This window comes from Rattus norvegicus, chromosome 1 (assembly GCF_021556685.1).
Source record: "Rattus norvegicus strain SHRSP/BbbUtx chromosome 1, alternate assembly SHRSP_T2T, whole genome shotgun sequence".
NCBI lineage: Eukaryota > Metazoa > Chordata > Mammalia > Rodentia > Muridae > Rattus > Rattus norvegicus.
In genome coordinates this window covers 253151183-253178879 of record NC_141534.1, presented here as the reverse complement: position 1 = coordinate 253178879, position 27697 = coordinate 253151183, and the positions used below count along the sequence as shown (strand labels likewise).

Here is a 27697-nt window from a genome sequence, read left to right as displayed (position 1 = left end):
AGAATGTCAAGCTTTTGACGAGGCAACTCCTGACTCCACATAGCGTAGGATGGAGTCACCTATCTCTACCCCTGAGTGACCTTGACCTCGCACAAAGAATTACCCATCACAGTTTAAATGACCACTGCTGTGACCTTGGCTCCAAGAGCTGTCCAATTCGTGTCTCTGTTATCTAAGAAGAAAAGGCTTCTTCACGGCTTTATGCAAATGAGCAGAAAGCCCCCAACAGTCATCCAGATATCATCGATTATTCAGCTTTTCCTGGTACCTGAGAAGTGGCAGGATGACTCTGGCCATCTGCTGAAAACAGGGACTACCTAAGGTTTGGGACAAACAGGAAGTCGTGCTCAGTCAACCAGAAGCTTATTCCAACCTGGCAACAAACCTGATCATAAAAGAGAGCTGCTGAAAAGGGATTTGCATGCCCAATAAGGTTTCACTACTGAAGTTTACACAACGCACAGTAATCATCCAGGCTGGCTGACTCGCTGGATCACATGACCTCGTAGAAACACGAAACTTGGCGATGTGCTCCAGCGAGTTTTACTTCCCCTGTGTAGGGGTGTTTGCCAGCAGCCTGCGGTTGCTCTCAGAAGTCAGTTCCAGTGGCATGAGCCCTTGAGGCCAGAGTCTTACCATGCTGCTCCCCAGGAAGCCCAGGAGCTGCTGACATCCCTCTGGACAGCGACTCCACAGCCCCTCTCAAGAAAAATGGACAAACTGAATAAAATAACTGTCCCTGCCAGTCAGAAGCTGAGGTAAGAGTTTCCCTTTGGATCTGTATTCCTCTTCTCTCCCCTTTAGTGCTCCTCCAAGGGCTCAGAGGTACCAAAACCATGGAATACTTGACCAGTTCCGAGGAATTGGTTGGCAGTGGCGATAGGGAAGTAGGTCAGGTTTTTAAAGAAATGTGTAGGAAGAGTGAAGGGACCTGCTTTGGCTGGGTTTTTGCCAGCGATAGGACAAAGGGTGAAGCTCTGGAAAGGCAAGAAGATAGAAAATTTGATGGCACACATGCTACCCACAGTCAGCTTTCTGGGTCTGAATAAGATGCTGCTGGGGGAAGGGCTTGTGCACTGCGTGAAGAGCATGTGTGGTCACTGTCAGTCACTGTCTCTTGTTTGTTTTGTGGATGTTCATCCTAAGTTTACTGGGGGAACCACAGGCCTTTCTAAAACCCTCATGACTATCTATTTTAAAAAGTGCTTAAGGGCCAGTCCACTAGCTCATTGGACAAAGTGCTGATCATGCGGGCCTGGTGACTTAAGGTCTATGCCCACAGCCCAGATAAAAATGGAAAGAGAGAAGCAACTCCACAAGGCTGGCCTTTGACTCCATACTCACTGCCTGGCACGCGCATTCCCTGACTGGTCATGCCTACACACATTTCACACATGCACATATACTAATGATAACAACAATCATTTTAAAGGCAGCGTTGGCAATTAAAATATACATATATGCTAACAAGAATAAGCCAGCAGTGGCCTAAGTCACAAGTCAAGAGACCATGCAAAGACGACTTCCCAATTTTTGAGTTTGGAGAACTTTGTCTTTTGGAGTGGTGCTGATGATGACTTTCTGAGGCCAGAACTCAAAATGTTTAAGGACGTGTTATATTCCGTGTGCAGACTGGAACTTTGGACTTTCATGAGGTCATACTTAGGAGCTGGAGAACTGGAGATTCTGAGACAAATGACAAAAAAAGAATATAGAGTTGGTAGAAGGACAGTCTTCCACAGCAGCATGTGGGTCTTCTCACTCTAAGGGGTTTGGTAAGAGGCAGACTGAGATGTACTAAGGGGTCCAGATCAGAGGGCAGCATCGGCTGGTCAGCCATTTTATAGAGCATGCCCAGGAGAGCCACAGAGTCCTTAACATGGAAGTCAGAAGGTCCCACAGGCACCCTACGTCTTTTGCTGGGCATCTCATGGAGGGGAGGGGTGGAGAGGAAACAGTGGAAATAATAAGTTGCAGAGAAGTTTTCATGAAGACGATGCTTTAAGAGTTAAGCTTTTGAGAGGCAGCTGAGAAAAAGCAGACGGAGAACTGGGGGGACAGGTTACACGCTGAGGAGGCTGCAAGCTCACATGCACAATCTGATGTAAGCGCAGTCTCAAATGTGCGCTAGCGAGGAAAGTTCTGCCCAGCAGAGGCCATGGAGTGGAACGTATAGGGTGAGAGGGCCCTGGGACATTGGTCCTGTCTGGTGGGGCCAGCTGAAAAGAATGAGGTGGGTGGTGTCTAACCATACAGAGTTGGGCAGTGTTTGTGCTGTTAGAGAGAGAACTGGCATGGTTAAACTGAAGGCACGAGTTCTGGGGGTGCTGGGAATGTTAGGATCCCAAGCGTCTAGAGTTAGGGGCACAGCAGTGAGGAGGGACATGCAGGGAGCGGTCAGATGTGGCAGAGAACTGACAAGGTCTCGTGCAGGGGCTGCTCTGAGCAGAGGTCCCAACGGTCCCTAACCTAAAGCCGCCCAGAGCCTCAGAAGGTGCTCCAGGGAACCTAGATGAGAGTCAAAACAAAGAGAGCAATAGAATTTTAATCACCTTAGGATCCCTCCCCCATGGGACAAAGTCCAGTCTAATCATGGAGTGGGTGGTGGGCATTATGTAATCATATTATAGGCTAGACGGCCAAAATTATATTGCAGATAATCACATGCTACGCCCATCTGCTGAGAGCAAAGCAACGTTTTCCTGCACTTGGTTACTGAGTTGTCTGTCCAGACTCAGCCCATTTTGATGAGATGTGCAGTCAGATTGCAAAGAAATGCGACTGTAAACGAAACAACTCAAAACACCACCCAAAATGTTTTCTGTAAATAGGTGACCTGGTGAGAAGTTAGCAGGGGGGCGGGGGAGGGTTGGGCAGCGTTTGTTCTGTTACAGAATGAACAGGACGGACTGCATACGGGAAGCTGAAGGCACAGGTTCTGGGCGTGCAAGGAACTTAAGGATCCCAAGCATCTAGAGTTAAAGACACTGAAGTGAAAAGGGAGACTGTGTGCCCTCTCCTGACTGGTCAACAGCAGTTTAGAAGGTTGCCCAGAGAGTTACTTGGCTCCAGACTGCAATGTGGTGTTTGGAGTCTTTCAAACCCATCAAAGCCTATAGAGGAGTGTGATCAAAATGAAGCCAGGCAAACAGCAATGCTGTAATAAAGCCATACAGTGAGTATTCTAGTCACGAAAGGGGCTCAGTGGAATGACCCAGACCCAGGGGCTACATGTCCAGGTCTCGAGAGAGACTGGAAGCAGAGGGATGACCAGGAAGAGAAGCAGAGTGAACCAAGGAAGCAAACTCAGGCAGGATTGTGTGTGTGTGTGTGTGTGTGTGTGTGTGTGTGTGTGTGTGTGTGTGTGTAGGAGATCCTCAGTGTGAGGATGGAAGTCTCCCAAGGCACCCCGGGAGGTACTCACTGACCGATGTTCCATGTACTGGAACTGAGGCAGTAGAGGTGGCCAGGAATGTACGGGGCCACGTCTTTGTCAACATATATTTCCAGACTTTCATTACTTTGTACTTAGCCATGATTTCCCTTTGAGTTTTAGAAGGTAGTGACATCATCACAAACTCATCAGAGACCCAGGTTCTCAGTTCTTCAACATCAAGCATCCCTAGGCGCGCACAAGTACCATGTTACTGAGTGAGCATTTGGGAATCTACAATCCTGAAGAGCCGTTCTCTTTGGGTTACTGTTACTAACTTGAAAATGAAATTTTACATTTTAAACAGCTTCCCCGATAATGGATCATTACTTCCCTCTGTAACACACACAAACACGAACCCATTTGTTTGTCAACATGGAAAATGTCTTTGACATAAGGCTGGTCAAGCCAGGCTTAAGTTTACTTCATTTTCTTGGCCCCAGTTTCTTCACCTGTAAGACCACAGAGGTTATAATAATAGCACCAATGTCATAAAGCTATTGTTGGAATTAAATCAATTGTCCCATGGAGCAACTGACATTATGACCCTGGTGCCATAATTACTGGGTATAAAAATTAATAGTTATTAATGTAGCCTTCATGATTGTTCTTATCAATTTCGTAGCTTGCAAATGACTTTCAGGACATAAGCAGAAGACTTTATGCTGGCCCCTGGCATGTCTCCTGCTAGTTTCATTTCTTCTTTCTATTAGAACATTTTTGTTATTGAGTCTGGCATCTGCAGCTTTTAGCTTTGCATGGATTGTAGACAGGGCACACATGTCTCTCAGGCCTCGTCTTAGTAGCCAGTGAAACTTCTCGGGACAGAAGGCTCTTGTCACAGGTGTCCAGGCCTTGTTGGCTAGGGTCTTACCTTCAGATTTTCTCTGATAGACTCTGGGATATTGCTCTCTCTTCATGTCCTGAAATTTTCCATTAGGGTTTTCAGTTCCTTGACTTCCCACATTAAGTTCTTTAGAAACCAATTCAGCTTTCTTTCCAGCTTCCGCCTCTACCTCCCTCCTCTCAGGCCCTCCCTGTTTCTGACAATGGTTTCATGAGCAGCCCTAATTCTGACTCATCCTCCGTGCTCTCAGTCCTACTCACCTGCCACACCCTGTGGCCTTCCTTTATTTCTCTTCTATCTATGTTCTTTTCCTCACCATCCCATGTTCCCATGGTGTCTGCTCTACACCCCTCCACAAAGTAGGTGATTTGGTCTAACAATTCCCAAAGCTCTCTGTAGTCCTGAGCTCTGTGACCCTGTAAGCATGGGGGTGTAGCATTTCTGACACACACCTTACAATTTTTTTTCTAAGCTCGTGTGCTGTCCCTTGAGCCTTGAGAAATACTTCTGATGTATTCAGAAGAAGGTGGGGCTGACTCCAAAGGTCTGGTTTCACTTGCCAGTTACCAGCCTCGGGTCCCAAAGAAGTAAGGTGTTGTATCTTGAGGATGAAAAGAACAGGTTAAGGAGATGCAGGGCTGATCTCACACACTCGTTATCTACCCTTTAATATCTTCTTAGTCACCTATGCAAATCTGCAGCAGTGTTTGCGAGACACGGATTTGCAGGGATCCTCCCTCAGCCATCGTGGTATCCCCAAGGCTGTCTTCCTCATGAGCACCCATCAGGTGTTACGAGTAGATTTTGAGAGTGCAATTTTTTTTTCTGTTAAGAGTTTTACTTGGCGCTATTATAAGTCAATTCCTTATTTTCCCCTCCCCCTATAAAATGACTCTTCGTCTTTGATCTTAACAAGGTCTTGGGAAATGGTTTATCTGATTTTATATGAAGGATCCAGGCCTACCTCGCATTAAGTGGTGTGTTCGAGGCTGTTAGCTGATCCTAGTTCCTTCCTCTGAACTTGGGGGAGCTTCAAGGCTCCTGCCCTTTGTTATCGGAGCCTCAATAAAGCCTTTAAGCCTGCTCCAACGGAATGTCACAGGTGCCTCTCTCAGAGCTTATAATTATACCCCAGTGGCTCCTCCTTATTTTTCTGTATTTCCCCCTTTGCATTTTGACGAAATGCATGGAACATGAAAGTCGCCACCTGAACCCTTTTTAGTGTACAGTTGAGTAGCATTGGGTGCGTTCATGAACTTGTGCAACCGCCATCACCATCCGTCCCCGGGACTCCTCTGTACTAATCAAAACAGTAGGCTCCCACTGCCCTCCCACTCAACCATAGTCTCCTGTGTCTCCTCTAGGAGCCTCAGATACCTGGACTCAGGCTGTGTTTGTCTCTCTGTGCTCCATTTACTTAGCTTAGTCCAAAGCTCGAGGTTTGCATGTGCTGCAGCGGGACATCATGTTTTAATTACCCTTGTTTGTGGCATTTGGCTCCTTCAGGGGTAGCCTTGCTTTTCTCTGCTTGCTGTGTTGGATGACGATGCTTAAAGACCCAGGGATGGAATTACTTTTCCCATCCCATAGCCTTGCTGGATTTCCTAGGTCCCCAGGGATTCAGGATCCTAGGGACCGGTAACACGTTTGGTGAGTGGGTGTATGTGTGCGTGTGGGGAGGGAAATGATATCTATCACTCCAGAACTGTAGCCTGAGGGAGGTGGTGAAATTCCATCCCTCCTCTCAAGGGCCCCTCCAAGAGAGTGGGAATACCTAAAAGGTGACATTGGGGCTGTCTTCTAGGTCTCACATGCCCTCTCAGCTCCCCAACTCCATGGTAAGGCAGCAGCCTCTGTGCTGGCTGGTGCTGGGTCTCCTTCCATCAGTGTATTTGCCATTTCTCTCATCATTGTGACACAAATACCAGACAGAACAACTTAGATGAGGCTTTGTTTACAACCCAATCATGGTGGGGAGGGTATGGCTTGGTCAACAAAACTGGGCACCTGCAGCATGACTTGGTTACATCTTGAAAGATCAGGAAGCAATGAGTTTAGGATAGAACCAAAAATGGATATTACCTTCAAGGTCTGCCCTGAGATACCCACTTCTGATGGTTAGGCCATGGTCCCAAAAGTTCCACAGTTTTCCAAGACTTCATCAAACACGTGAGCCTATGGGGGGACCTTTGACATGTAAACCATGATAATTGGGGTACATTTGTCTTTCTCCCTTCTTTTCCAAATCTTATTCCACAGCTGAGAGGTGTTTGCTCCCTGGAGGTGTCCTCCTCCAGGCCCCTGTCCCGTTCACCTGCCCCACCCTGAGGTAATCCTCTCTGAAACAGTACACTGGCAGCTATGCCTGCAGCCTTAGTTTTCATTCTGATATTCTCACAACTCTCCATGACCATGACAATGGCGTAGACCTTTAAAATGCCATTTCCCTCAGACCAGCGTGTGCTCACCAATGCCTATTTCAAAAGCAAAGAAGCCAGGGTTAGAACACTGGGTGTCCCCTTGCTGGGCTACACTTCTCTGTTGACCGCTTGCCTGATGAAGTGACCTCAGTAACCCAGGAGCTTCTCTACCTCCAGAAAACTTCTCTGGGGTCCCTAGACCTTTGGATTTCCCTCCCTCACACAAAGCAGGCAGAATACATGCAGCCAAGCTACTGATCTTCCTTGGGTACACGGCCACACACACTGAAAGACTCACATGTAGTTCAACATTCTGCTGTCACAGGCTTTAGTCACTTCGATGAGAGGTCTGGCCATTTTATGCTGGAAATATGCAGCCAGTGCTGGTCAAAGTGTCAATGTTGTAGCATGCCTGCTTGCCTATGTAAAGATGGCTACAAGGAAGTACTGAGACCCGCCTTCCTAGAACATGAGAGACATCTCTCAAGCCCCTTTGTATCTCGAGTAGGACAGCTGAGACCAGAAAGACTAAGTCATGCGTGCAAGTTAGTGCCATCAAACCCACCTCTAACACTTACACCTCCATGCTGCCTTTGATGAAGAGGGAAAGTAGGCTACCCACCATCCTCTCTCTCTTTCCCTCTCCCTGAGCGATGTACTGGCCAACAGAACCTTCTAGCTTAGACAGTGTTGTATACACGCCCCAGACAACTGTTTTAAGAAGCTACAAAGGATGGATTGGACAGTCAGCTCAGTGGTTAAGAGCTCTTATGGTTGCAAAGGACTGGGGTTTGATTCCCAGCACCCACATTGGAGGTTACCATCTCCTCAGGCACAAGGCACACATGTGGTTCACAGTCATACAGATAGACGTGCAAGCAAAACACTCACACACATAAAGTAATAAAAATGAATTAAAAGGAGCCTGCTCACTTGTCAGAAACCTCCAAGCTAGACTTGGGAGTAGTTACACTTATTGCAAATTTTCAAGCCTAAACTTGAATTCCACTGACTAGGTTGAGTGTTACCACACACTGATGTGTGTTATAGTGGCTGAGCCCGTAGTGGTTCCCATTGTCTGTGGGTAAGTTATAATTACAAAGAGCATAGCTAGCTTTACCGGTAGGCAGGCATGCCTCACTAGAGCAGTATAATTTAGGAGGCGTCCTGGGAAAGTGTCTTCTGTATGATGGAAAAAGAATTCATGTTGGCTGGTATCAAGCAGACCCAGGTCTGGCAGCCTGCCCTGCACTAATTAGCTCGCACTCTTTGAAAAGGGCACTAAATCCATTTAACCTTGGCTCATCCGTCTGGAAAATAGAAGTAATAGTATGTACTAATAATACCCAGTGTATAACAGGAACACTGTTACAGTGAACAAAAAAAAAAAAAAAAAAAAAAAAAAAACAATTGTGGGAATATCCTCTTCCCCCAAATAACCAGTCCCAACTTCCCTGATGCACCAAACCATGTCCTTAGCGCTGTCTGCAGTGTTTTGAGGCTCTGTTCCAGAATCACGTCACTAAGTCTGTGGTAGTTATGGACCCTCGCTGTTCCGACACCAGCACCAGCCAGGAACCATTGCTCTCACAGCTAGCGTAGACCCAGAAGCAGATGCTATGCCCTGCCTCTGGCACAGAGGATTATTTAGTCAACAAGGTTATGAGTTGAGTGAACAGAACACTACTGTAGATAAGGAGGTGAGAGGTGAAGACATACCTAAGGGAACAGAGTTCCCAGGTAAGAGGCTATGCCTACGGTTGTTAGAGCAGACTTGAGGGATCTAGGCTTAGGCGTAGAATGAGTCTTTTCCTATGTCCCCACACATGCTTTAAGCCAGTGGCTCTCAACCTGTGGGTTGTGACCCCTTTGGAGATTGAATGACCCTTTCACAGGGGTTGCCTAGACCACTGGTAAACACAGATATTTACATTATGATTTATAGCAGTAGCAAAATTACAGTTGTGAAGAAGCAACTAAAATAACTTTGTGGTTGAGGGTCATCATGGCATGAAAAACTGTATTCAAGTGTTACAGCATTAGGAAGACTGAGAACCACGGCTTTAAACAATCTGAGAGCTGTAATCGCTTGCACTCAAATTATCAAGGCAGAAAAAGCCACAGGTTCCAGGCCAACCCGGGCAACTTAGAAAGACCCCCATTTCAAAATAAAAAGTAAAAGGAGGAACTGGGGTTATAGCTTAGTGATAGAGTACTTACCTAGCATGAATGACCTTTGACCCTTGACCCTTGACCCTTGAATCTCCACTACTGAAAACAACAATGAAAACAAAACCTATACTTGGTTTAGGTATAGAAAATTATGTAGCAAGAAGAGTAATGTTTGTTTTTAAGTACAAAAATTTATACATTTGTATATACATATACATACAGACACACACACACACACACACACACACAGAAACCAGGAGATAAGAAATAATGTCGTTCTATGTATATGTGATAGAGTCAAGCACGTATAGGAGAATATACTTTCCTTTTAAAATTATTTTGCGTATGTGCTTTGCCTCCATGTATGTCTGTGTGTCATTTGCCCTCCCTCTTAGTGCCCAAGGAGGCAAGAGAGGGTGTCAGATCCAGCGGAACTGGAACTACAGATAGTTATGAGTACTGGAATTGGACCTGGGTCCTGTAGAAGTGCTCTTAACCATGGAGTCATCTCTCAGTCCCCGAGAAATATATTTTGAAAGAATAAATGGAAAGCCAAACATGGTGGCACACCATGCCAACACTAGACAGGGCAAAGCAATGAGGCAGACAGAGAGTTCGAGACCCTTATGACCCACATAGTCGGTTCCAGCTCAGCTTGGGTTTTATGAGGTCTTGTCTCAACAAAGCTAAACAAAACCACCAACATACAGAAAAGAAAATGGAAAGTGGAATGCTAAATTCTTAGAAAGGTAAATTCTACATACATGTGATTTGTAAAGGTTGTTTTAGTTTAAGCCTGTATTAATTGTATTAAGTAATGGAAGGACTACTGGCTCTACAGCATATTCACGGTCAAGGCTCTCACAGTTGCCATGCCAACTGGATCTATATGCCTAGTGCTATACTTTAGGATAAATGTTGTCATTTCTTAAATGATAATAGCAGTGCTGAGAGTGAGCTCTGTGGAAGAGCCTTGCCTCCCACAGAAAGTGTCTGGCCTTGCATTCAATCCTCCACACAGTCTCATATAATCACACACACACACACATACACACACACACACACACACACACACACACACACACACTAAAACAAAAGCTATTCATTTTTTAAAAAGCTATTCAAAAGTAAATTGAAGATAATAATATGCTTTAAAGCTCTTACTGACTTCTCTGTGCATCTGGATGGTGACAGTGGTTGTATGACCATGCGAGTTTACTAAATTTTACCATCTACATGGTGAAATCAAGAACTTGTTTGGGCCAGAGAGACACCTCAGTGAGTAAACACACATGCTTGCCAAGCTGAGGTCCATTCCCTAGACCACATGGTGGAAGGAGAGAACTGATTCCCAGAGTTGTACTCTAATCTCCACATGGCACCATAGAGCACACGAACATCTGTGTGTGTGTGCGCACGTAGATAGATAGATAGATAGATAGATAGATAGATAGATAGATAATAGATAGACAGATGATAGATAGATAGATACATACATACAAATATACATACATACATACATAAATTGATACATAGATACATAGATGATAGACAGAGATAGATGATAGATAGATGATAGACACATTCATAGATAGCTAGATAGATGAATAGATAGATAGATTTTTAAAAAATTGATAACGCCAACGACAACAGAGCCCCGCATGCTCAGAGAACAGAAAAAGCTGCAGCCCTGAAGGCACCAAGGTCTTCTAAGTACTGAAATCAGGAAGAGGAAGAACCATGGCGATTTTTGTGGTCATATCAAGTGGCAAATCTTCCAAGAACATGTTGAAGACAGGATAGCATAGGTTTATGGTCAGCCAATCTGTCTCAATGAGGAGAGTCCCCAGCCAATTTGCCCTTGACAGGGTAAGTGGAATCAGGAGTTTGGACAAGATACTTGATATTGGTAGACTCCTCCCTGTTCCTGATCATTCCAAGTGCAGCCCAATTTCTCTTTGTTTATAACCCAGCTCAGCAGCCCAGACACGACAGCCACCAGCAGCAAATAGCTGTAGATGTCAGCGGGAAAATAAAGGAAGGAGGCTGGAAACACTTGTGATCTACCTTCCATGGTTAGTGGCTGTTAGCTGTGAGGTATGGTGTCAGGCAGACAGGGGTTTTATGCTCCAGACTCCAGGGGCCAGATTAAGAATGTTCTTGTCATGGTAGAGAATGGGAGTAATGGTGTTCCTTCCAGCTTCTCTGCTCAATCACTACCAACATGTTCCAGGCCTGCCGAGCCCCACAGCATCCCCCTCTACTCTCACACACTACCCTCTCTCCTTACCTCCCACGGCCATCTGCCTCTTCCTCTTTTCTTTCTGCCCCTCGCCAAAGGCTGAGATGCACCAAGAACTCAGCACAATGTTTGACCTTGGAAGCCGATAACCGGGCAGGGATGGGGACACAAGTGTCTCCAGTATGAATGCAGGGCAGGTAGGGGGACTGTGTGTCATCTTCAAAAATAGAGTGGAGTCTGGCCATAGAGGCTCATGGTGTAGCTGGTCACATCCCCAGAAAAGGGCCCCAGTTGAAACAAATCAGCGTGCCACCCAGAGGGGCCCAGATATATGCACTTTGAGGTCACATTTCAGTTTGTGTATCACCCCTTACTGCAATGGGACTACATGAATCCTTAAATTTCTCTGACTACATGGTGTCATCTCTATAAGTGGGGATTCCATAGCAGCATGAATATGCTTTACCCTACTGTAGATGTACAAAATAATGGTTAAGAATGTTCGTGTCATGATAGAAAATGGAGTAAAAATAGGAGCTACAGCAGGGAGGTTGTGACACATGCAATACCTGGTTCATGATACAGAACAAAGGCCAAGGGTTATTTCTGTTCTGGTTCCTTCTCCAAGGCTCTGGACTGGCCTGAGGGTGGGTCAGTCTTTGAGCCCTGTCTTGCCCACTCTGTGCTTCAGTCAGAGTTCTGGTTTGTGGCCCGGGATGGAGGAGGTACCTCATTCCCATAGGACAGCATATATCCCAGCAGGGGACCTGAGCCAGGTGGGAAAGAGTAGGGAGAATGTTTGCACAAAAGAAACAAAGCAATTTTCTACTAAGCTCACCCTGGGACAGTCACCAAATCTCCCCAGAAATTAATTCTCTCCCTTGTAGCAAAAGGGAGACTGACCCAGAACATGGCAAGGTCTCTGCTGCTTCTAAATTTCTGTGACTTCATAGACCAAATAAGGAGCCTGAATTTCAAAGCTAGTCAATCTGAAACAGCACCATGTTCCTTCTAGGCCTCAGTATTTGCATCAATAAAGTGGGATAGGAGCCCTAGGAGACCTACTATGGCGACCCCCCATGAAAGGAACCAGTGAAATGTCTCAGTAATTACACCACATTGTTCAGAAGGACGCGGCTGTGGGTGCTGAGTTTACAAATCTAAATCTAACACCATTGATGCCACAGGAAGGTCAAGCTGGAGGAGGTGGGCATGGGGAAGTTGAGGCCAGAATATGGAGGAAGGAGGCTAGACATCAAGAGGGAGAACAAGAAGCCCGTTGGGGGTTGTCTGTGGCATGCAAATAACAGAACAAACTGTCTGTTTCAGAATGGTGGGTCAGGAGCCAGGGATGTCTCATTTGAGTCAGTCCTCAGCTTTTCTCTGTGTCTCTGCTCTGAGTTTTCAGAGGCCAGAGGATTTGGGCAAGCCATGAAATGAGGAGTCCCCCCCATCCTACATCACAGAAAGCGGGGTTTGTATTCAGTTTAATTCTGGATTCCAAGCCTGGCGAGCTCCTTGAATTGTGGATTAAATAAGACAAACACACAAAAACAAAAACTCGTGACACCAAACTTAAAGGAATAGTCTGGAAAAAGAAGTAAATAATATTTTGATATATATATATATATATATATATATATATGTATATGTATAAATTAAAAACTTAATATTTAAACTTGAACCGAGAGGCCAGAGATGACTCATAGTTAAAGCCCCTGTTGTGCCAGGTTAAGGACCAGGGTTCAGGTCTCTGGAGCCCGTGAGATACCCAGTGGGCGTGGCCCGCCTGGAATCCCAGCCCTGGCAAGCAGCAGCAGAGGATTCTTAGAGCAAACGAATTAGCAAGAGCAGCTACATTGAGGAGTTCTGGCTTTGAGGAACCCTCCTCAGGGAATAAGGTGGAAGAGAGATAGAGGATGATTCCTTGCACATGCACCAACACACATGTGCACACAAATCACATGCGAGCGTCACACACAGAGAAACAAATTTTAAATGAAGGCAGGGAGGTGCCGCAGTTCGTCTTTTTCCACCATGGCACGCGAGCAGAACTGTAACACTAGAGATTTCTTTTCTCTTTCTGTGACAGAGCTAAAACCCATGGCCTTGTGTTTAATGCGCTCTACGCCTGAGCTGCTTCCCCAGCTGGACAGCAATATTCCACTTGAAAGTTGTCAGCCTGACTTTTCAGGAGTAAACCTCACATCTTCCTTGTGTCTTCCGTATGTTCACTATTCTGCGTGCAGGCTCAGCAGAGAGATGTCCGAATGGTCACCAGTGTCTCCTGCACATAGTGTCCTCACCCCACCCCACCCCACCCCACCCTTAATCAAGATACGCCCCAGGAATGGTCCATGAGCACTTCCGGCTGCCTGGGACTTATCTCATCATGACCCTGTAGGAAGGTTTTAGTACCTGCCCCGGTCCAGTTAGCCTCACTTTTGACTATCCCCATCCACTTAGCCTCTGTTTTGACTGCCTCTATCGGGTTAGCCTCACTTTTGACCGCGTCCCTCTTACAGCAGCCTCAATCTGTGGATTGCTGTCTGTACACAGGTGAGGTCAGGTGAAATCCTAGTCAGATAAGGCTAAGGCCTGTGATTGGGCAGTGGAAAAAGAAGGCGGAGCTGAAAGTTTTAGTGGGAGGACAGAGAGACAGAGAGACAGAGAGGAGACAGGGACGGACTGAGAGAATATGGAAGAAGAAGGCGAACCACATCCACGTGGCCTGAGAGAGTCCTAGGTAGCTAGGTAGAAGGATAATAGAGTAATGTAGGGCACATTTGTCCAATCTAGGTGTGCAGCTTGTATCTCTATCAATTAAGTTTTGAGTTCTTTGTGTGGGTATTTTGGGGATGGAAGATTTACTGTTATAAATCTGGCTGATAAATTACAAGCCTCTGGAGTTTTCATTTTACGGGGCTGGGGGTTTAGAGCCAGCAGTAGCCAGTCTCGGCAGGCTAGCCGCAGGGGACGGATGCCATGGGAGTGCGGAGTGAGTGGTTCAGCAACAGCTAACCGCAGGAACCTGGACAGGCTTGCGACTCCCGATGGGGGAGGGGAGACTGCGTTGCCGGTGCTTAGCCGGCTTAAGCATAGATTATTGTTGTCGTTGTTTTAAATTATTACTTGCTATATCTATCCTCCTTGCTGCTCTGGAGTTTCCTATCAAGCCCCAAAGGTCCCCGATGATCCTACCACCGAGCCTTTGCACTTCCTGTTCCTCTGAGTGTCTGGCATTTCTGTTCATGACCCACCGACAAAACACCAGCTAGATGAGAGAGAGCTCAGAAGCTTCAAGCCTGATGACCCAAGGACAGTGGATTACAAGATCCATTTTTTCCCCTTTTCTATAGCTTCCTGGAAGGTTTTTTTTTTTTTTTCTAAATTAAGTGTGTATTACAATTTAAGTAAAAATTAAAATGTGGGCTGGGGATATAGCACACGACTAGTGTGAGGCCCTGAGTTCATTCAGCCCCTGCCCCCACACTGAAAATGGAAGTCCTATGAAAATGATAAGTAACATCTAAAAAAAAGAATCTAGATTCAAAAATATTAAACCATGTAAACACTCAAAAGGGACCAGAGATGCTGTCTCAAAACAAAGGCCAGCAAGATGGCTTGGCAGGTAAATTTTGCTTCTTACCAAGTCGGTTCCTGGGACTTACATGGTAGAAAGAGAGAAACAACACATTAAAAATCCCAGAGACGTAGAAATGTTCATTAAAACATTTTTAATTTAAAATATAAGCTGCACACCAGGCAATGGTGGTGCACGCCTTTAACCTCAGCACTCGGAAAGTAGAAGCAGGTGATCTCTTTGAGTTTGAAGTCAGTCTGGTCTACAGAGCGAATTTGAGTTTGAGGATAGTCAGGGCTAGACAGAGAAACCCTGTCTCAAAAACATAAAAACATATATATGAGACTGGGTGTGTTCTTTATACACAGGCACAGATGCACAGAGACAGAAAGACAGAGAGAGGATCACAGAGAAAATATTACTCCAAATTAAATCTTAGAAACAAGTAGCTAGAGACACCAGGCGCCCGACTTGTATCACCACAGAGGTCCTAAGCGTGCCTGAGGTGACGGGCTTCTACAGAGATCAGGGTGAGCTCCCGTAACAATTGGCCAAGATAAAAGTGTCAAGCTAGGTTCAGTGGACACTAGGGAGCTCCTGCAGGCTCACGAGGAAGGGAATAGCCAGGTGAAGTAGGAGATTTAGAAACAGGTGCTTTGAAGGCCCTTGAAGCAGAATGCAAGGCCTTGAAGCCTGGCATGGCATTTCTGTGTTGGGAGGGGCACTTAGGCCCAGATTGGCTCAGGTGGCAGGGCAAACCTCACAGCTCCTGAAGCATGAAATCCTGGAGCTGGGGCTGAAATGGATGAAAGGAACCATATACATATATATATATATATATTCCACTATATGATATATGGTATATAATATAATGCTATAATATATCTGCCCTTAGCAGGATTTGACCTCCTTTGAGACTCTTAGTCCCCACAAGGGGATATTCTCTGATCTGGTCGCTTTGCATTCAGTCTTCTCTGGGAAGAGAGAAGTGGAGCAAATACCAGCATGCCCTATCCCTTCTCCACAGTCTAGTGAGTGCAGTGTGAGCTGAAGGAAAAGTAAGATACTTCTCACACACACACACACACACACACACACACACACACACACACCGTGTACACACACACACACCATACACACACACCATGTACACCCCATACACAGACACACACACTCACACACACACCATATACACACACACCATATACACCATGCACACACTATTCACACACATACCACACATACACACACACACATCATACACACACCATACACATATACACTCACACACCATACACACACATACACATATACACTCACACACCATACACACACACACACACACACACACACACACACACACCATGTCTTTGATAGGCTTTAAAAATATGCTTGTGGCATATGCTACCATTTTTTAATCCTCTTCTATATTTAATAACAAGACAATGGGGCATGAATCTTGTAAAATGTGAGCTTTCTTGTACTCCTGTTTGGTCACTGGCTATTCCTCAGCATAGCTGCTTTCCCCAGAAGCCCTCACCTTGGTGTCCCACAAACTATCCTTCCAGAATCTGTTCTACCCTCAAATGCCTAGAGATGTTCTGGTGGTCAGTGGGCTCTGTGTGGTCCTCCCCATTGCACTTTCTCAGACCAGATCCCCAGAGCAGAGGGGTGGGGGTGCACAGAGCTCTCCTCCCCTAATAATGCTGTCTGAGGCTCTCAGCTTCAACAACGCACTGGACACACTTGAGGGTCAATGACTCTGGGTTCAGTGGTCTGGAGTGAGGCCTAGTTATCAGGATGGTTACAAACTCTGCGTGACTCCACTCCAAAGATTAATTATGGCCCCTTCTTTAGCTTAGCTTATCCTCCATGGAGGAGTTTGTGATGAGATCAATTGCCCATGTGCTCACCAAGGAAGACAAGATGGTGTACGATGTCAGTGTCCTTTGTGGCTTGTGGGTTGACATTGCTGCTCTAATACCCGGCAGGTGAGAACCACTCATGCGGGTGTGTTTCGTTAATCTGAGGTAAAGGAAGACTGCAAGCCGCCAGCAGCCAGAGCCCGCCCTCCTGTTCTTCTCCCGTGTTTAAGGTAGAAGGGGCTGTATGCTGTAGACTGAAACAGGAGCCTGGACACTTTCTGTTTCCTGCGCAATGAAGTATCACCTCACTCCAGTTAGAATGGCCACTAACAAATTGCCAGTAGCCAGCTTTGGCATCCGTGGGGTGGTTGAACCGAGGCAGGCAGCAGATTGGAGGTCAGTGCTTAGAGCCGCTGACAGGGGTCAGTCCGGATAATGATGGGACTGCTGCCTATAGCAGCCAGTGATTAGAGAATTACTCAGCAGATTTTTCTCTGCGGGATCAAAGCTTAATTCACTGGACCTGGCACTCCTTGTGACCAATAAGAAACTTTGAACTCTTAACTCCTTGGGGCAAGCAAGAAAGAAAAGGAAAGAGAAAATTCATACACACATATACACATTGAATAAATGAAGCAAAAGGCATACTCTAATAAACTCATATATACAAATATATACATATATGCATACATACATATAAACAGACAAGCACATATGCATTCACACATAGAATGGATGGAGCAAAGCCCCAGCAAGCAGGCTCCAAGCATCTCTCTCTCTCTCTCTCTCTCTCTCTCTCTCTCTCTCTCTCTCTCTCTCTCTCTCATACACACATACATACATACATACACACACACACACACATACATACATACATTCATACAATTGGTGAACGGAACAAGCTCCAATACACACCCAGACAAGTTTTACATACATACATACATACATACATACATACATATATACATACACACACATACATACATATTTGATAGATAGAACAATGTTCTAATAACTTTATCCTTCCTCCTATGGCCTATAAATCCCAGCAATGTCTTTCAAGTAGTATAAAATTACAATGTGATCGTGTCCTAGTTTTCTTCTAGTGAATGACTATGAAAAAACAATATGTTCCCTGATACCTTTACAAGAAATACATTACGTAGTACAGGTAAAGAAAACAAATCTTTCCCAAGGACCCACGTCCATTCGTAACTAAGCAACCTGTTATAGGTTAACAATGTGAGTGAGCGGGGAGATTTCTCAGCCAGTTTCTCTCACTGTAAGGCAACAATTTGTGGTTACAAAGAAAGGATTAATTGTTTTATTATCTATCCTTAAAAGTAATCTTAAAAGAATCACAAATCTAACCTTTTACATAAAAATCAGTCGCATCTACCTTAAATCCTCAGAATGCAGATCCACTCACTCATCAGCAGTTCTTATTAAATCAGATCAGGAAGCTGAGGGCAAACATGGGTGTAAGAAATCACTCAGCACCAGTCCCACCTCAGGGAGAGTCACGTCAGCCAGTGCTGCCCTTGTTCTTGTGCCCTGACCATGAAGGTCCCTAGCTCAACTAATAAGAGTGTGTGAGCCTTTCTGCACTTCACGTTGTTCCCTAACATTTTCTACATCAGAGCCAGCAGTAAAAACGTCATAACCTCACTTCACTAACAATTTTACTTTTCCAAATGCTTTCTCTAGGTGGCTAGAAATCTACATCTCTAAGTTCTTTCCTAGGGTGGTGAGTGAGTCATTAATCTGCTCCAGCAGCAATGCCTGAAAGAGATCAAGCCCTATTGTGAGTGCCAGAGATACTGTCTGGTGAGGGGCTGGAAGCATTCTTTGAGTTTTTGTATAACTCATAGATTAAGAGGAACGTGAGGGCAGCAAGCAGAACAGAACTTCATAACAGCCTGACGTCCTCAGGACACGTGGTCCTCAGGGTCAAGCCTCAATAGGGGTGAACCCATCCTGGCTATGCTAATCGGTGGGCTGAATCCCATGAGTTCCAAAGCCTTTTGTTGTTCCTCTTGCATGGCCCTCGCCATCAAATGAAGGAGGATTACAAGGGTGTGGAGCAAAGGGAACACAGTGTGGTGGGAATAGACTTTGGTAGTTAGTATTGTGGAAAGCAGTATGACCCCCCCCCCAAATGAGAGAAATAAAGCTACCCTCTGATCCAGCAACCCCACTGCTTGACATATGCTGAAGGAAATGAAATCGTTTGTCCAAGAAACAGCTGGATTCCCGTGCTTACTGTAGCACTGTCCACAGGAGCAAAGAAATAGCAACCCGAGTGCCCACGACCAATGAACAAAAAATAAAATTCGATCACACAAGTTATAGAATATTATTCAGTCATTAAAAACATAATGGGGAGGGGGTAAGGAAGTAGAGAAAAAAGGGTGGGGAAAGGCTGATCATAAATCTTAAAATTACAGGGGTTTCCCCCTTTTCTTATTGAAAATAGATTTTGTCCGTATAATACATTCCGATTATGGTTTCTTTCCCACAACTCCTCCCAGATCCTCTCCACCTCCCCGCCCACCCAAATCCACACCTTTTCTCTCTCTCTCTCTGTCACTGTAAGAGTGATCTAAAATCATCTAAAAAAAAAAAAAACAGAAAGAAAAGAAATAAAAGCCAGAATAGGAAGGAAAAAAAGAAAAAAGGATATATAATATACAGAGAGAGAGAGCGAGAGAGAGAGATCCCATAAAACACAAAATCAGAAACCATAATATATAAACAAAAGACCTATAAGGTACAAAAGCATTATGAGACAAAAACCTCCCAAAATATCATTGAGTTCATTTTGTGTTGGCCATCTACTGTTGGGCATGAGGTCAGCCCTTAAGTGCGGATAATAGTTTGATAGTACAAATAAGTTCTGACATTCTAGACAAAGGGAAATTATTTTTGTTTCTACCATAGGGAAATGGCAACTGTTTGAGATCTGTAACACTTGGCCCAGTGTGAACCCCTATGCAATGTATGCATGTATTGAAATGCTACACGGACCCCACAAATATGGTCAGCCTCTATGTGTCAGTTGAAATAAAAATGCACTGTGTTTATTTTGAGTTGACTCAAAAACTGAACAGATTTCTGGGGCATGACCCATATGCACACATACATAGACTAAGTAGAAAATGCAAGGTCAAGAATGGCCTCAGCTGTATAGAAGCGTCTATGCATCAGCCTTGAAAGCCTGGGCGGTGGTTCCCAGGAATGTTACCAGTGGAGACTGGAATTGAGACAAGCATTTTTAGGGTTGTTTCCGTAGTACCTCCCACGCCATCATTGCACAGTCACGTGCACTCCACGGGTCTTCTGTTACAGAACCTTATAGGTGTTTGTTTCACGCTGAACCCTTTCTGACCTCCGGGCCTGTAGATGCCACGGTTCCTTCATATTCTCTGTAGCGTTTCCCTTCCCCACAGCGTACACAGTTGGAATCAGCTAGTGCGTAAACTTTTTGCATCAGCTTTTCTTTCTCACAGGGCATTTGGTTTAATATAAAATAGTCATAGGTCACACTCCATCATGAAGGAAGTCAGGACAGGAACTCAAGGTCATGGAGGTGTGCTACTGGCTTGCTCCTCATGGCCAGCTTAGCCTGCTGTCTTACAGCAGCCAGGATCACCTGCCACAGTGAGCTGGGCCCTCCCACATCCAATCATCAATCAAGAAAATACCCCAAGGCTTGACCACAGGCCAATGTGGTAGGGACATTTTCTCGATTGAGTTTCCCTCTTCCCAGATGACTCTATCTTATTTCATGAAGCCCTTCAGCACACAAGGCAAGTGTCCTACCATTGAGTTACATCCACAGACGCAGAATTGCCTATCCAGGCTTGGGTAAGGAACCAGCATGTTCCTCACTACTGAACAGCGTCTCCAGCTCCAGCCATTCACGTTATAGTGCCCAGTGTTGTCATTATCTCCTTAGTGATTTCTAGAATACCCATTAGAAATGACGAAGTTGCCCTGGTAGCAAGTTGTAGGGAGAATTTTGGTTTCTTAAAAACCCCAGTTACATTATGTAAACATGTTTTCATTTTAACCCCACGTGTGAGATATGATGGGGCTGCCTCAGATTATCCACAGCAGCTGACTATTTACCTGGTGTGTGCTCTGGCAGGGGTGCCATTCTGTGGGCTGAGGACTCTGGAGAGGGACAGGGGTGGGGGGTGGGGGTGTTCTGAAGGAGGAAGAGGAGAAAGAAGGAGAGGAGGAAGAGGAGGAAAGGGAAGAGAAAGAGGAGGGAGAAGAGAAGGAAGGAGGTAGAAGGAAGAAGAAAGAAGGAAGAAGGCTGCTGCTTCCCCTCTGCTCGCTGCTCCCGGTTGGCGGTGGTGTGGTTCATGAGTGATCGGAAGCAAAGAGCAAAGTGACAAGAAGAAGTTACAGATATCCTGACTATGAAGATTGGACCTGACCCTAAAAACCCAATGTCCCTAGTCAGCAGAAGGTGGTTTAAAGATACCTACACCCCTTCCCCCGCTCTAACCTTCTTTCTCTCCTACCTAGTATTGAGGGAGAGGGTTGGAAGAGAGGAAGAGTTAAAAGAAACTAAATAAAATAGATTTTAAAAAATATGTCAGCAGTAGTTTGTGATCCAAATAGAACCAGTGCCTTTCATTGATGAAGGTAAAAACTGTATTGCAAAAATTAGCCTAGATGTTAATATTCTATGCTTGTGATTTTTTTACAGACAGCTTCAGAAGATGGTCCACGATATTAAGAACAATGAAGGTGGAATAATGGACAAGATAAAGAAGTAAGTCAGTCACTACTATTTACGTGCATTTAGTCGCTTGGTACTGAGTAAACAGCAAAGCTCTGTCAGTGAGTGGAGACCACGATGCCTCTCCCCTTCTCGCTGGGGGCAGGAAGCCATGCTGGTTAGGTCTCCATCTGGAAACAGGTTAGTGAGTGAAGTGGAACTCAGGGATCTACCATTCCCCATCTCCCTGCAGAGGTATGCTAGGCCCACTCAAGGCACCTAGCAGGAGAATCATTTGGATGACTGCTGAGCTGAGACCCAAGTATGAAACTGGAGAGGCCAGTAAGAGCACAGGAAACTCAGCCTGGCGTCTTTTGTTCAGCGTTTTCTAGGTGCTGCTGAGGCAAACCTGCCGTGCTTTTCTATGAAGCCATTTCACTGGTCTCTAGTTTGGTTTCTGTTTTGTTAATTGTTGCCTTGAAAATCACGTTTCATCAAGCTCTTGAAGAAGCAAAGCCACAATCCTGGGTTTTCATGTGCACCAAAAACAACCCCTTAATTTAAAACACCCCCCCACACACACACACACTAGAAGTTAGACTGGGCGTAATGGCACACAATTGAAATTCCAATTATTGGAGAATTTAGCTCTAATTTACAGGGTCCTAGCATGTATAGGACCCAGTAATCATTCCCTATCCCACACTCTCAAGAGTGTGTGCACACAAACACACACACACACACACACACACACACACACACACACAAACACACCACAGAAAACCTATATATTTCTTGCATTCACTATTCAAAGTCTAAGTCAAGATAAAAAGAGAAACAGCATTTTGTTTTATTTGTCTTCTGAGATAGGGTCTCACTATGTAGCCCTGGATGGCTTTTCAACTTGTAGACCAGGCTGGCCTCAAATTCAAAGACAGACAGCTGCCTCTCTCTCCTGGGTGAGTGCCAAGACTAGAGGTATTTGATATCACACTCTGCCTAATGTTCAATTTTTAAGTTCACTTTTTTATTCATGTAATACAAATTCACCATGAAAAATTTTCACCGAATTTGAAATTTATCAGTAATGCTCACTTTCTTACGTTCTAAGCCCCTCCCCCCAAACAGGCATCATCCAATGTGTTATTCCAGTGATTCACACACACTTTCCTGTCTACACTTACGCAGGCATGCATATGCCAGCACTGTGTGTGCTTACACACAGGCATTTCCTTCTCATGCAGCATCATGTTGTATATATGGCTCTCCTAGCTCACGGTGTTGGTGTTACCATAGACCTCTTTATTAGTATGAGAAGGCAAACCATATTTTTTGTAAGTGCTGCCTAGCAGTCTACTTTAACTGCATTATGATTAAACAAACCAACCATAGATCAATGGGTGTGTTAAAGGGGAGGGTGTGAGTTTGTACTGATAACGCCTCTGGAGTGCTAGTTTCCTGTCAACCAAAATGCCTTAGCCATTCCTTCCCATTTAGTTGTCAAAGATAATACTCCAGTGACAGTCTTCTCAGACTTCAAGTGCTCCATTGATCTAAACTCTTGAAATAAAATGTCTAAGTGGACATTAAAGCTTATCACTACTGCCAAACTTCCCTCTCCCTGGTTTTATGCCAGTGGTAGCATAGCCCTGTTCATGTCTCCATGTTTGTAGAACAGTGTATTCATTCTTTTTGATCGATTTTAGAACCTAACACGTACAGGAGCCTCACCACATGTGGGGATGAAGGCAGGGGCTGTGGATCTCAGTGAGGGGAAGGGGTCGTCTTATAAAGGGGGTGGCAAGCTCTGTCCAGGGGCTGGCAGATGTGTGAGGTTATTTCTGTTCATCCTTTTCTACTGTGGAATCTCATTCCCCAACACTAGCCACTGTCAGAGCCACTAGCAATTGTGGGTTGTCCCAGCTGCCAGCTTTGCAACTCTGATGTTCTCAGTGGTGTGAGGTTTCTCTCTCATGTTCCGTCATATGACAGAAGCCACGGGCAGCAATGACCCTGGCAGTCTCTATTTCAAACACGTTGCCTACTGTCCCTAGAGCATCTGTGTGTGTATGTGTGTGTGTGTGTGTGTGTGTGCGTGTGTGTGTGTGTGTGTGTGTGTGACATGCACACATGCACACAGAAACAAGTCCTGGATTTTGGGTGTCCTCTATTTCTCTCCAGTTTACTCCTGAGACAGGGCATGCTGACTGGAAACTCACGGCTTCTGCCAGGCTGTGTTTGTGTGGCCAGAGAGCTAGTGGGACGTCCCTATCTGTTACCAAATTCTGTGGTTACAGCGACACACAGCCAACCCGGCTTCTCATGTGGGTAACAGGGATATGAATTCATGTTGTCCTGGTTACAGGGCAGATGTTCCTACCCTCACTCCCCAAGCATCTTCCTAGACCCTAGAGTGCTCTTCTTGACAAGCCCCGCTTCCAGATGGTGGGAACTCTGGCCACCATGGCCATTACCATGGAAGTCAAGGACTCCTTGCCTCAAAGGAACTGCAGTTGGGCTCCCTTGTGACACCGGACAACATTCTCCCCTGAGAGCTCTTGAGAGGAGGAAGCATGGTTGAGCACACTGTTTCTCTATCACAAGGACTGTGATGGGAAGTGTTGGGTTTAGTGTAGACCTGCCAGCTACTATTACTTTCAAAATACACCTTTTATTCCTGGCTTGTAGTCTGTGCCATTCTTTTTTCCTTATTCTCTCTCTCTCTCTCTCTCTCTCTCTCTCTCTCTCTCTCTCTCTCTCTCTGTGTGTGTGTGTGTGTGTCTGTTGCATGCACATGTTTGTGTGAGGATATGTACATATGCATGTAGGTCCATGTGCATGTGTGCATGTGTGTACGTGTGTACATGTGTACGTGTGTGTGTGTGTGTATGTGTGTGTACAGAGAATCCCATGTTACTCTACCACTCTCTACCTTAGTTTTCTGAGACAGGGTCTCTCACTGAATTGCAGCTCACCAATTCAGCTAGACTGGCTGGCCAGCAAACTCCCTGAATCCTCCTGTATCCAGCCACTAGTGCTGGATTCATAGGCAGGCACACCACGCCCATCATTTATGTAAGTGGATGCTGGGTATCCAAACACAGTCCTCTTGCTTGTGCAGCATGGGCTTACTGACCAATCTCTCCGTTCTTAAGTTTGTCTTTTGTTCCCAGATGAGTTGAGCTATTAAAAGTCTCCTCTTCTGACTCGGGAGTGGGTGTGGATGGTAACTGGCTTGAGTGTTGAAATTTTGCTGTTTCTGGATATCACACCTCATTTCATTCCCGTGTCTCTCCCTTCGGTTCCTTTGATGATCTCTTTGCAGACTTCATCACAAGTTTATTTGATGAGACTTGTTAGCTTGTGATGAGAATGGGGACAAAAATAGAATCGAAAGCCTGTGGTGAGCAAGGGAGGATTCCCAGACAAAAACAAATATTGTTATTTTTACAATCTGCAATTATGGTTTATAAAGAATTCAGTGTATTTCTAAAATACACATTTTTAAAGAAAGAAATGAAATAGATACATAATTACTACCATATATACTGCTTCTATAAAAGGAAATAATATTTTAGTAATTAAAGGCTACTGTAAGATATTAATTTTATGTGTACGTGCTTTAAATTTTATTATGAAAATCACTCTAAAGTAACATAGATAATTATTATTAATTAGTAATTTACTATAAACCTTCTATCTTGAGATGATATTTGCCCATTTGTTGTGGGTTTTGTTTTGTTTTATTCTAATGCTGGGATTAGAACCCAGGGACTTAGAGATGCTAGGCAAGTGCTCTACCACTAGGCCATAGCTTAGACGCCACTTGTCATGTTTTGAAATGGTGAAAATGATTTTTGCTCAACCCGTCAGCGAAGTACTTACTATTGATGATTTTTCCCCTTTTTAAAAAGGTATCTGTGAACAATTAAAACACAGTTCATCTTCTCTTATTGCCCTGTCAGCCAATGAGAACTGATCTTCCTTGAGTCACTGAATGCAATGCTAACTAGTCCTTGGGCCCCACAGAGCCCTTCCATGTCTCTGCCTGACTTGCGCCAAGTCATAAACTCCCTGTGCACTGTGGAGAACACTGGTCTCATTAGATTACAATGCAATAAACCAAATGCAATGGACACAAAATATCTTCTAGTAGTTATCTTTCTCTTATCTCTTTGTTGGCTTGTGCTGTGAGCCTTGGCAACAGTTGTCCTGCCCACTGACCCTTATTCTACTGGTTCTCATCCACAGGCTAAAAGTCAAAGGACCTCCAAGTGTTCCTCGAAGGGACTATGCATTAGGTAAGAATATTTCTAAAGTAATTAGCTAGCTTTTGTTTAGTGTTCATATGTCTTCCTTAGGGAGGGAAATATGCTATACTCACTTGAAAGCAAAGGATGCTTAGCCTGATTTTAAGAATAACCATATCTATGGGGCTTTTAACTACAGCATAAATGTATTCTACACATCCACTCATACGTTCACCTATCCATCTACCCACCCACCTATTCACCTGTCCATTCACCTACTCCACCAACCACCACCTACCCATTCATCCACCCACCTACCCATCCATCTACCCACCTACCCATCCATCCATTACCTACCCATCCATCTACCCACCTACCCATCCATCCACCCACCTACCCATCCATCCACCCACCTACCCATCCATCCACCCACCTATCCATCCATCCACCCACCTATCCATCCATCCACCTACCCATCCATCCATCCATCCATCCATCCATCCATCCATCCATCCATCCACTCACCTACCCATCCATCCACCCACCTACCCATCCATCCATCCACTCACCTACCCATCCATCTACCCACCTACCCATCCATCCATCCACCCACCTACCCATCCATCCACCCACCTACCCATCCTTTTGTCTATCCATACATCCATCTATATGTCTATGCAGCTATTTTCTGAACACGCCCCATGAGTCAGGCATATTTAAGGCATTAAGTAGAAGCTATACTTATAAGTGACTTATAGTGCCCTATAGGGAACTGATAGCCCTAAAGGGGAGACAGATGGTGTTGAGATATCTACAATTTCATATAGTGTGGAAAGTGCAGTCAGTCCTGTGCAGTACATGGCAGTGGGGTTAATCTATCAGAAGCTATTTAAGGAGTTAGATGGCTTGGTCAGTAAAGTGCTTTGATGTGCAAGCATGAAGATCCAAATGTGACCCCCGGAAACCACATAAAAAGCTGGGCGTGGTGGCATTTGTGTGCAGTCCCAGTACTAGGGATGTGGAGATAGACAATGCCTGGGGCTTGCTGGGTAACCATTCCCAGTGAGAGACCCTGTCAAAAGCAGCAGAGGGGTCCTGAGGAATGGCACTCAAGACTGACCTCTGAACCCTCCTGCACCCGGTACAGCCACAGCTCCATTCCAACCAGAACCAACTCTGGCTGCAAAAAGACCAATCTTGAGATTAAAAGATTTGTAACGATGGTGATTGAAGTCATCTCTCGGCCCCTTCGTCTAGAATAGACAGAAGCACACACTGTCAAGGAATTAGCAAGTTTATACAGATAGCCATGGAATCCCTGTGGAACATAAAACTAAGAAATGGGGATTTTGTCCAGGAATTGAAAAATCTACCTAATCTGCAAGTCAAGGAAACCTGTTTCCCAACCACAGCTAAGTTGTTCTTCTCTCCAAAGATGGGGAAAGAGAATGACTCTGACTTATTTGGGATCCAAATAGGAATAAGGAAATCATGGAACGATGGATTCTTGTGTGTAAGAGGTGATTCAGGCTAACATCTAGTCTGGTCTTATTCCTACCCCCACCATTGGTATCCTCACAAACAAGGTCATCCTCCCCGCCCCGTAATGGTCTCCAGTGCTTACTTGATCCCAGAGAAATGCGCAGTGTTCACTGGATGTAGGTGTTACTCCTCGCTAATGTCTCCTAACGGCCACCCAGTACAAGCTCTGACGTCACAAAAGGCAGGCACAGAGCTGGCTTGGGTAGCATCAAAGCAGACAATTCAGAAGTGATGTCACTTGGACAGTTTACTCTGTAGAATAAACATATGCAGGTACTGCAGATTTGACCCACTCAACAAATATGTCACGGGTTTGTCCTGGGTGGCAATGGGTAAAGTGCTTGCTATACAAGTTTGGGGATCTGAGTTTGGATCCCCAAAATCACAAAAGGCTAAATATTGTAGTAGCCTATAGCCCCAGCGCTCATAGGACAGGAAGGGAACAGAGACAGAATTCCCAGAAGTTTGTAGGTAGCTACACACACACACACACACACACACACACACACACACACACACACACACACAAGCACTTTAAAAATAAGTAATTTCCTAAGCATGATGGTTGCTATGGGAAACAGGAAGAAGGTGTAGTGGCAAAGAGTCAGATA

The 27697-nt window shown here is 45.1% G+C and overlaps 1 protein-coding gene across 2 annotated transcripts in view; it reads left to right on the top strand.

The window, feature by feature from the left end:
• Positions 1-598: 598 nt before the first annotated feature.
• Blnk (B-cell linker) overlaps positions 599-27697 on the top strand; it is a 67530-nt gene continuing 40431 nt past the window's right edge. The window contains exons 1-4 of one of the 2 annotated variants that reach the window (XM_087584142.1): positions 599-758; positions 16689-16792; positions 21283-21348; positions 25546-25595. In XM_087584142.1, coding sequence (XP_087440268.1) covers positions 21296-21348; positions 25546-25595 — 103 coding nt within the window. In that variant the 5' untranslated portion in view covers positions 599-758; positions 16689-16792; positions 21283-21295. The remainder of the gene's footprint in view (positions 759-16688; positions 16793-21282; positions 21349-25545; positions 25596-27697) is intronic. The other variant, NM_001025767.1, reaches the window with a different exon arrangement.